This window comes from Mizuhopecten yessoensis, unplaced genomic scaffold (assembly GCF_002113885.1).
Source record: "Mizuhopecten yessoensis strain PY_sf001 unplaced genomic scaffold, ASM211388v2 scaffold10479, whole genome shotgun sequence".
Lineage (NCBI taxonomy): Eukaryota > Metazoa > Mollusca > Bivalvia > Pectinida > Pectinidae > Mizuhopecten > Mizuhopecten yessoensis.
The window spans coordinates 477,860-490,124 of record NW_018408567.1 but is presented as its reverse complement, the minus strand read 5'-3'; the positions used below and the strand labels follow the sequence as shown (position 1 = coordinate 490,124).

The 12,265-nt window shown below is 31.9% G+C and overlaps 1 protein-coding gene across 16 annotated transcripts in view; it reads left to right on the top strand.

Annotated features, from left to right (window-relative positions):
• Window positions 1–12,265, top strand: part of LOC110460779 — a 56,099-nt gene that overhangs the window by 16,663 nt on the left and 27,171 nt on the right. The window contains exons 5-6 of one of the 16 annotated variants that reach the window (XR_002464058.1): window positions 5,081–5,483; window positions 5,677–5,761. The exons of 9 other annotated variants lie outside the window; for them this stretch is intronic. Coding sequence is in view for 6 of the 7 variants with exons in the window: in XM_021513910.1 (XP_021369585.1) it covers window positions 5,677–5,847 (171 nt within the window). In the remaining variant the exon portion in view is untranslated. 6 more of the 16 variants (XM_021513918.1, XM_021513920.1, XM_021513919.1 and 3 more) reach the window with 6 other exon arrangements.

Genomic DNA, 12,265 nt, shown 5'->3' with positions numbered 1-12,265 from the left:
GTAGTGATGAAAAACAAATACATACATAATGTTGTGATGGATAGAGTGATAAATAACAAATACATAATGTAGTTGTGAAAAACCAATACATAATGTAGTGATGAAAAACAAATACATACATAATGTTGTGATGGATAGAGTGATAAATAACAAATACATAATGTTGTGATGGATAGAGTGATAAATAACAAATACATAATGTAGTTGTGAAAAACCAATACATAATGTAGTGATGAAAAACAAATACATACTGTAGGGATGGATAGAGTGATGAAAAACAAATACATAATATAGTGATGAAAAACAAATACATAATGTAGTGATGAACAACAAATACATACTGTAGTGATGGGGAGAGTGATGAAAAACAAATACATCATGTAGTGATGGATAGAATGATGAAAAACAAATACATACTGTAGTGATGGATCGAATGATAAATAACAAATACATAATGTAGTGATGAAACTAATACATAATGTAGTGATGGATAGAGTGATGAAAAAAAAATACATAATGTAGTGATGAAAGACAAATACATAATGTAGTGATGGATAGAGTGATACTGTAGTGATGGAAAGAATGATGAAAAACAAATACATACTGTAGTGATGGATAGAATGATAAATAACAAATACATAATGTAGTGATGAAACTAATACATAATGTAGTGATGGATAGAGTGATGAAGAACAAATACATAATGTAGTGATGGATAGAGTGATGAATAACAAATACATAATGTAGTGATGGATAGAGTAATGAAAAACAAATACATACTGTAGTGATGGATAGAGTGATAAATAACAAATACATAATGTTGTGATGGATAGAGTGATAAATAACAAATACATAATGTAGTTGTGAAAAACCAATACATAATGTAGTGATGAAAAACAAATACATACTGTAGTTATGGGTAGAGTGATGAAAAACAAATACATAATGTAGTGGTGAAAAACAAATACATAATGTAGTGATGAAAAAAAAATACATACTGTAGTGATGGGTAGAGTGATGAAAAAAAAATACATAATGTAGTGATGAAAGACAAATACATAATGTAGTGATGGATAGAGTGATAAAAAACAAATACATAATGTAGTGATCAAAAACAAATACATAATGTAGTGATGGATAGAGTGTTGAAAAACAAATACATACTGTAGTGATGGATAGAGTGATAAATAACAAATACATAATGTAGTTGTGAAAAACCAATACATAATGTAGTGATGAAAAACAAATACATACTGTGGTGATGGATAGAGTGATGAAAAACAAATACATAATGGAGTGATGAAAAACAAATACATAATGTAGTGATAAAAAACAAATACATAATGTAGTGATGAAAAACATATACATAATGTAGTGATGGATAGAGTGATGAAAAAAAAATACATAATGTAGTGATGAAAGACAAATACATAATGTAGTGATGGATAGAGTGATACTGTAGTGATGGAAAGAATGATGAAAAACAAATACATACTGTAGTGATGGATAGAATGATGAAAAACAAATACATAATGTAGTTATGGATAGAGTGATGAAAAACAAATACATAATGTAGTGGTGAAAAACAAATACATAATGTAGTGATGGATAGAATGATGAAAAACAAATACATAATGTAGTGATGAATAGCAAATACATACTGTAGTGATGGATAGAGTGATGAATAACAAATACATAATGTAGTGATGGATAGAGTAATGAAAAACAAATACATACTGGAAAGAATGATGAAAAACAAATACATACTGTAGTGATGGGTAGTATGATGAAAAACAAATACATAATGTAGTGATGAATAGCAAATACATACTGTAGTGATGGATAGAGTGATGAAAAATAAATACATAATGTAGTGATGAAAAACAAATACATACTGTAGTGATGAAAAACAAATACATACTGTAGGGATGGATAGAGTGATGAAAAACAAATACATAATGGAGTGATGAAAAACAAATACATAATGTAGTGATGAACAACAAATACATACTGTAGTGATGGGTAGAGTGATGAAAAACAAATACGTAATGTAGTGATGAAAAACAAATACATACTGTAGTTATGGGTAGAGTGATGAAAAACAAATACATACTGTAGTGATGGAAAGAATGATGAAAAACAAATACATAATGTAGTGATGAAAAACAAATACATACTGTAGTGATGGGGAGAGTGATGAAAAACAAATACATCATGTAGTGATGGAAAGAATGATGAAAAACAAATACATACTGTAGTGATGGGTAGTATGATGAAAAACAAATACATAATGTAGTGATGAACAACAAATACATACTGTAGTGATGGGTAGAGTGATGAAAAACAAATACATACTGTGGTGATGGGTAGAGTGTTGAAAAACAAATACATAATGTAGTGATGGAAAGAATGATGAAAAACAAATACATACTGTAGTGATGGATAGAATGATGAAAAACAAATACACACTGTAGTGATGGATAGATTGATGAAAAACAAATACATACTGTAGTGATGGATAGAGTGATGAAAAACAAATACATAATGTAGTGATGGATAGAATGAAAAATAACAAATACATAATGTAGTGATGGATAGAATGAAAAATAACAAATACATAATGTAGTGATGGATAGCGTGATAAATAACAAATACATAATGTAGTGATGGATAGAGTGGTGAAAAACAAATACATAATGTAGTGATGGATAGAATGATAAATAACAAATACATAATGTAGTGATGGATAGAGTGATAAATAACAAATACATAATGTAGTGATTGATAGAGTGATGAAAAACAAATACATAATGTAGTGATGGATAGAGTGATGAATAACAAATACATACTGTAGTGATGGATAGAGTGATAAAAAACAAATACATACTGTAGTGATGGATAGAGTGATGAATAACAAATACATACTGTCGTGATGGATAGAGTGATGAAAAACAAATACATACTGCAGTGATGGATAGAGTGATGAAAAACAAATACATACTGTTATGATCGATAGAGTGATAAACAAATACATAATGTAGTGATGGATAGAGTGATGAAGAACAAATACATACTGTAGTGATGGATAGAGTGATAAAAAACAAATACATACTGTAGTGATGGATAGAGAGATGAAAAACAAATACATAATGTAGTGATGGATAGAATGAAAAATAACAAATACATAATGTAGTGATGGATAGAGTGATAAATAACAAATACATAATGTAGTGATGAAAAACAAATACATACTGTAGTGACGGGTAGAGTGATGAAAAACAAATACATAATGTAGTGATGGGTAGAGTGATGAAAAACAAATACATAATGTAGTGATGGAAAGAATGATGAAAAACAAATACATAATGTAGTGATGGAAAGAATGATGAAAAACAAATACATAATGTAGTGATGGATAGAATGAAAAATAACAAATACATAATGTAGTGATGGATAGAGTGATAAAAAACAAATACATACTGTAGTGATGGATAGAGAGATGAAAAACAAATACATAATGTAGTGATGGATAGAATGATGAAAAACAAATACATACTGTAGTGATGGATAGTATGATGAAAAACAAATGCATACTGTAGTGATGGATAGAGTGATGAAAAACAAATACATAATGTAGTGATGGATAGAGTGATGAAAAACAAATACATAATGTAGTGATGGATAGAGTGATGAAAAACAAATACATACTGTTATGATCGATAGAGTGATAAACAAATACATAATGTAGTGATGGATAGAGTGATGAATAACAAATACATAATGTAGTGATGGATAGAGTGATGAAAAACAAATACCTAATGTAGTGATGGATAGAGTGATAAAAAACAAATACATAATGTAGTGATGAACAACAAATACATACTGTAGTGATGGAGAGAGTGATGAAAAACAAATACATAATGTAGTGATGGATAGAGTGGAATTACAAGTTGAACAAAATATAATGAAAAATATATATATATATATTGTCCTTGTGCCGATATATATTAAACATTTATGTAATACAATATTCGGTATCTCAATACATTTTATTAAAATGAAAAATAGAAGTGATATAAAACTGCTTTGTTTGAAGTTAAAATAAAGGAACAAATCAGGATTTTTTTTTTAAACTTTCCAAATTTCTGTTTGAGTAGGGTAACTTTGATATGTTACAGTAAAACTCTATCCTTTTATCCACTTTGTGTATTTTCAGAGTGTCTTTGCCAAATCAGTTTCCTCAAGTGTCAGAAAAATGAGATGGAGGGCAAAAAGAAAAGCAGTTCATGCATATGATGCATTGCTTGTTAACTAGGCTCTAGAGAGGTACAGAATGTCTTATAAACATGTGATAGCTAGACTCAAGAGGAGTACTGATTGTCCCTTTTTCTTCCATTTTATAAAATTTCCTTTTAATGTACGAATAGAACTTGAATAAAACTTAACTCAATTAATATTATAAATTTAACATAACAAAATCCTTATCTTACTATCTAAGAACCTGAAAGGACCATGACACCCAAAATCTACATAAAATGTTTGAATTTGGCAATAAAAAGGTTTTAACAAGAATAAAAATAATAATTTGTAACAAAACTTGACGATGACTTTCTTAAATTCATGATTTATTGGGTATATTGTTTGTGATACATGTATTTGTGTATGTTTTTGAAAGGTACAATATATAACAATCTTTTCCCACTTTCTCTCTGAAGTGAATTGATATTTTTGAATGACTGTTGAGAAATGGGAATGCAGACGGATCGGTTATCACAATTTTAATGATTCTGAAGTTCTAAAATTTGTCATAGAATCTTAGTTAAACACTTTAAAAAGGTTTCCAAAAATTTCAAGTGCCAAGGTTTAGTAATGTTTCTCAGTTACATGTTTGTATGTGGTTGAAAACCTACTGTGATAATGATGTCATAATAATGGATTTTGGCCATTTTGGTTCATCAGTGTAGTGTGTAGATCTTAATCAATTCATTTTTGACTATTGGTGATGGTGAGTTTCTTCACGAAGTTTGCTTCTGATTTCTCAAGTCTACCCTTTTCCAAAACTCTCTTGTTTTACTTTCAGAGTGTGTTGGCAAAATCTATATCCGCAAGTGTTCGCAACCTTAGGTGGAAAACAAGGAAATTAGCCAAGCAGAAGATTTATTTCTCCGAGATCGGAACCGTGAATTCGGACAGTTTGTCTGTATTAGAGGAAAAGTAGTGTTTTGTGTTTTGGCATTGGACATTTCAGTTTGGACGTTTTGGACGTTTGGACGTTTTCAGACTTTGCCATTGGACTTTTTAGGACTTTGTTTTTTACAATGAAGGAACTTTTCCAGTTGACATGCATACACATGTATTTATGCTTTAGCTGTGAACATCATATCGTATTGGAGAACTAAAATAAAGCTTTCTATACCTGTACAGACCACACTCACCCACTGCCCTGGGGAAGAGACTAGAGGACTCGAGGTTGATCAGTTGTTGTATGTACCTTGGATATTAAGGTTTAAAAGTGCTCTCACTGAGGTGTATTTAATGAGTGGGGGACAGAAACCCTTTTCAAGAAAAGTGCAATTTTTTCTATATTTTATTTTTCAGAATCTAAAAAATGTAGCATTTTGATAGTGGGAAAATATTTTTTAAGACTAGTGCAAAACTCTTTTTTGTTTTTTTCAGAGTTTTTTTGCAAAAACACTCTCTCGAAGTATCCGCAATATTCGCTATAGCAACAAGAGGAGATGCAAGATCATGGTGCAAAACGCTGTGGAAATGGACGGTTTGTTGCTCAAAAGTGATAACTTTAACGTTACTGATGAAATATGTTCAGGATCTTCCTTCAGTCAGTGATAATTTAGGGTGCAGCTCGACTCCGGAGTTTGTGTACATTTTGTAAATATTGCCAGTTGGACTGATTCTCATGCTGCGTGTGTGTGCATGAAGCCACGAACAGACACAAAACATTTTCCTTCCTTTATGAATGCCTTGTCACGAAAAATACTTCGTAAAAGTTGAAGTATATATTTTTACGGGAAAAGGATGATTTGATCGAGATAAATACATCTTCTATTGCCATGATGGTTCGTGCCAATATCTGGATACTTTTGTTCATGTACAACTCACAACTGTTGGATTAACTTCCTTTGTTTCTTCATAGTTTTGTGAGCAAGATTATTCTTATACCTATATATATTTTACTTGAAATGTCCCGAAGGAATGTTGATGCGATCTGACTGACTCTGTACACCTTGTTTTCCAAGATTGAAATCAAAAACAGGTCAGCTTGTCCAATATGATTAGTTTGATTATTAAAAAATAGGTCAATTGCATCTTTGTCAAAACGCTACCTTTACTAAAGTTTTATGTGGACTTGTCATATTGACAGAAAAATGGAGCATACTTATGCATATACCAAAACTTTTTATATCAATACAAGTACGCCAGGATACTTTGTGCTGACAGTGGATCTTTCTTATCATATATATAGCTATAGTCTTTTATCACTGTGATGGTTTCAAGTGTGGAGCATGCTGATTGGTTGTTAGAAAATTAACGGAAACACACAAAGATAACCGTCAGGATTTTGGAGATACACAGTCCAGTAGCTAGGATGCAAGATTTAGTGTTGTGAATAGTATATATATGACTTTGAAGGTTAAAATGTATTTAAAAATGTATCAAAAAAGAATCTGGATAGTTTGATACAATTAACAGTATCTGTAATGGAAGTCAAGGTTGTGTTCGGTTTCTTTGTATTTTTTGTACCCGGGGGTCAGTTTTATGACAGACATCTTTGAAGTTTCGACTTTGACCTACTTTGGAAATGTTATTAGGGCGGTGAATGTGGCAGTATACAGTGTATCTATGTCACGCCCGCCACAGTTGAGTATCATTGATCAGATGAACAACCTTCGTAACTGAGTTTATATAAAGAGTAAGGTAGGTCAAATTACTCGATTGAATTTGGTTTAACACTTTCAAGTTCAAGGCGAACTAATGAAAAAATTGTCGGCATCATTGCTCTAGCTTATTTTGTTTTGATGGAATTATTCAAACCTTAAAAAAACATTGAAGAGTTTGTGTATCAAGGCCAAGGCAAAGGTCGCCATTTCTTTAAACAGAACAAGGTTTTGTCAGGGGTTATATTGCTTCTTATAATGAATTATTTTAAATAAGTAATGAATATGAAAAAGTACATATGGATATTTATCTGAATTTATCAATTATGATAATTACTTTAGCCTTGAATGAGTTTGTATATCAAGGCACCAAGGTCTTGAGGGATAAGGCCTAGTAAGTTGTAAAAACTTGTGCCCAATCCCTTTGACTGTTTGTTTTCAATAAAATATGTTTGAATAAAATTTAAGTTCAAAACTAAGTGAAACTGTATCAATTTGCCAAACAATATATATATTTAATTTTACACTACAACTGTGCAGCATTTATGTCCCAACAGACCTTTTCCTGTTTCTGCAGGATTCACAATGTATCTCTGTGATACCAGTGTTAGCCCTGGTGCTGAGCAGGAACTATTATTGAGACTACCAAATATAGAAATGTAAAACAGAATCATCCCCATGGAATTTGTTCTTATTCTTCACTTTAAGTATACTTCAAAACCAAAATGAATATATATGTATTTAAGCATTGCTTGCAAGTGTAAGACATAATTCTATTATACTTGTAATTATAAGAGCTGTTTGCTTGTGTTGTCATTGACGAATTAATTAGATGTAGATAAATGTATAAAATGTTACACTGTATGTAAAACTTATTGATATGAAAATAAAATTTCTGTAATCCTTTTTTTGATATATCAGAGTCTATTGTTTGTATGAGATATTGTTGATGAATTTTTTGGATGCCATACACTTTAGGTTTACAAGTAAGAAGCTTATGTAAAGCAAGCAGTGATTAAGACAAAACCAAACATGTTATGATTATATCAGAAGTTTGGCAGAGATTAAGACAGAACCAAACAATGACTCAGACAAGTAGTGATTATGACAGAAAACAAGTAGTGATTAAGACAGAAGACAAGTAGTGATTAAGACTGAAACCAAACAATGATTAAGACAGAAAACATGTAGTGATTAAGACAAACAAGTAGTGATTAAGACACAAAATAAGTTGTTAGTAAGACAGAAAACAAGTAGTGATTAAGACAGAACACAAGTAGTGATTAAGACAGAAAACAAGTAGTGATTAAGACAGAAAACAAGTTGTGATTAAGACAGAAAACAATTACTGATTAACACAGAAGGCAAGTTGTGATTAAGACAGAAAACAAGTTGTGATTAAGACAGAAAACGAGTAGTGATTAAGACTGAAAACAAACAATGATTACGACAGAAGACAAGTAGTGATTACTGCAAGACTGAAACCAAATAATGACAAAAATCATGCAGTGAAAAAATAAAATACAAACCAAGCAGTTAACACTGAAACCAAGCTCTGATTATCATGGAAACCTTTTTAGTTAGCAGTTATTCAGACAGAAACCAAGCAGTGGTTAACACAGAAACTGAATGGTGAATATAGTTGACAGGTTGTGGTAATTGGATTATGTTTGTGCCTAATATTATCGGAAAGTGTTCATTTTGAATCCAAAGAGATGAATATTGTGTTCTGAACTCTAATCATTAAGCTAATTTCCTGAACCTTAATTGGTCATGAAGCTGATGTTGTTCATTACAACACAAACAAACCTCAGCATTTCAGCAGAGTGGAATTAATTTACGGTCATGTACAAACGGTAATGAAAACTCTCTCTGAAGTTTTTGTCTCTATGACTTGTGGGTTCAACAAATCCAAAAAGATCAAACTTTATGTTTAGTCTTCATGACTTTGGGGGTTAAATATAGAAAGTTTAAAAACTGAACCAAAGTTTTTGTTACTATAATGAATCGGAGTTCAACAAGTTCAAGAAAACAGAACTGAAATTTTGGTCTCTTTGATTTTTGGGTTCAATCTTGCAAGTTCTAAAACTCTGAACCAATTCTTTTGTCTCTTGTTACTTCTGGGTTTATTGTTACAGGTTCGAAAAGACTGAACTGATTTTTTTGTCTCCGTATCTATTGGGTTCAAAGTTCAAACACTGTGAAAATAGTCCATTGATTGATAGTTACAGTTAGCTTTGCAAAATAAAAGCTTCTTGCCTGTATTATGTACAGATGTTTGTCTGCATGTTTAATTAATAATGACGATTAATCTTAACCATAAATAAAGGCAATATATTCTTAGAAAATGTGGCCTGAAGTATTGGCGACTTTTCTATGTAATTATCATATCTGAACATGTGAAATTTTCTCACAAAGAAATGTAGATTTATAATCACCTAATACTTCCCTTTCCCTTTTCAGAGCTCTTTTTCAAAATCGGTGTCCCACAAAATCCGAGATATTAGATACTGCTCAAAAAAAAGAAGTTCAGCAACTCCTCAAAAAGATGCATTCTCTATGACACAAATACCATAGGTGAAAGGTAAATTTCTTTAAAATGTACTAGCAATGTTGATACTGAACTGAGGTATCTACTTAATTATTGGCAGAAGAAGTCAGCTCCACATTCCTCAGTAACATTACTTAAAAATAATGGGCGTTTCTTTTAATGTCATGTGTCATTTATCAGAGGAGATTGTGATATTAAGATAATTGTGATATTAAGAGGGATTTTTTTTTCTGTGAAAATAAACCATTTTAAAGTTAAAATTTAAAATAGCTTTTGAGAAAATAATACATTATAAATCCCCCCTTTTTAACATAACAAACCTAGTTTAGTAAGGACACTTCTTCATGAGGTTCAAGATGTTTTTACTAAAACAGACAATCACTTACACCAAGTCAAGGTGTAAAATACAGACAACCTCTTCAGGCTGTCACCGTTGCTTTCATAGATTAACCAAGAATGCATGTACAAATAATCTGGGCATTTGATCATGAAATTGAATAGACTTCAGTATGGGTCCTGCACTGTATTTCTGACTGACTTTGTATCAAGTTCATTTTCACAAATATTGGAACCTCAGGAAGAAAAAAATCAAAAAAAAATTGATGTCTAAATTAAAACTATTCTGACAAAGTTTTCTGTTTATTTTTCAGAGACATTTTGCAACTTGCGTGTCCCAAAAAGTCCGAAACCTTCGTTTTCGAAGCAAGATGAAACAAAGGAAAGTTGATCTTGCCTAGCACTAGTTGGGAACACACTGTACACATTTGTTTATAGAAATGTATTGGTGTTTGTAAAACTATTGTGATTTGGGGTAATTTTATGAAGAAGAAAAAACGTTTGGTGGAGAAGTCTTGAAACCTTTTCCTGTACTTGTTGTCCTATTTATTGACCAGCCGAAGAATTGTTCAAAATACCTTTTTGTTGATGTCTTATGTCGCTCTGAGGACTACAGAGCTAGCTATTGGCTTCAGCAATAACTGAATGAGTTACGAAAGTTTGACTACTGTATCTCCGATGACGACCAGATGGAAAAATTGTGGGGGAACCCCCCCCCCCCCCATTTTTTTTTAGAAGAAGCATTTCACAATGAACACTGGACACATACTGAATTACCTCCCTTTGTGTTACAAACGAGTAAACTGCACATTTCTATATATATGTATGTGTAATGTGAAGAGGCATTTACCAGCGAAGCACTGAACATCGCTCATTTTTTGGAAGCCTTCTCACTTGTTTTTTAATAAATCTTTCTGCATACTTCACGTTGTCTGAAATATTTGCTGACAAGAAAAAAAGTTTGTGCCTATATATGCTAGTTCATTTTTGGATCAATAATGGGTATCAGTCAATTGTCAAGCGAAGGTAGAGTCCCTTTCCTTTGTGTGTTTATGGGGGATAGGGAACGTCTATATAAACTAACTGTAACTCAACAAGAGGCATAATATGGATGAGAAAATGAAGTGACATTTCATAAGAGAATATTAAGTTGGGGTGAATTGCTAAACAACAAACATGCTTACCCTGTAAATGGGCAATAATTGGAAATTATTCCTATTTGTTTTTGAGGCTAGCCTGGGTATATTTACAGTGAAAGTGAAACCAATATCACCTCAACATTTCTGGGGACCTTTCATTATTATCTTAAATCATCCCAGATTTATTGATCTTGTATATTGAGTGAAAAAATTCTAAATTTGAACAAACGAGATTGTCAGATAACAGGGGGGCAGTTTAGGTAAAAATGTATACAGCAGGGCCTAGTTTTAGGTCTTTATTTATAATACACTCCGGTTTCTTGATTACACAGGTTCATCTTATGTAGAAATGTATGCATTGGGACCTAGTCTTGCTAGTTGGTACAGATATCGGTATGCTGATCGTAGATTCAATTAACTTTCAAAATATTGTTTACATCCAGACCGAGTCAAAGATCTGGTATACTAGTTTGAGCCTTGCAAAGCTTTCCAGAGCTCAACTGAGCCTTGTTTCGTACATTTAAAGCTTTTCAGAGCTCAGCTGAGCCTTGCTTCGTACATTTAAAGCTTTCCAGAGCTCAACTGAGCCTTGTTTCATACATTTAAAGCTTTTCAGAGCTCAGCTGAGCCTTGCTTCGTACATTTAAAGCTTTCCAGAGCTCAACTGAGCCTTGCTTCGTACATTTGAAGCTTTTCAGAGCTCAGCTGAGCCTTTCTCTTAGAATTAAAAAACATTCTTGAAGTTTCCTTGATCATAGTCACACACAACGTTTTGAGGAAGGCATATTCGGCCATTTTATGAAACCAAATTCATTGAAATTGCAAGATGTAACAAAAATGAGTTTGACATTCTTCTGTATTTATCCTGCAATTAAAAGAACAGGGCACCAAGGTATAAATTCTGACTCAAAGTAGGCGTGGGTTTATACTACAGGACGAAAAAAATATCAGTTGTGGGCATTAATTCTGAACTGAAAAAGATATAAATGGGCTTATTACCAGGCATGGGCTTATTGCCAAATAAATGGAGATTTTTTTGTCAGATTTACTGAACATCACATTGTCATCAAACCATAGAAAAATGCAGCCATTGCCACCTTTTTACTGTGACGTTATGACATCATATCATTATTATATATGACGTCACAATGACTGTTACATTTGTTACACTCGTACATAATACATACCAGAAATATACACATTACAACCGAATTGTGCGATGAACGTCATTAATATAGTGGATATTGACACTGTAGGAAGATGTTCATTAAATTTGCTTTTATTTTTATGTTATTTTGGTCTGAATTTGGAACAGATTTTAAAACACTGAACTGTTCTCGTTT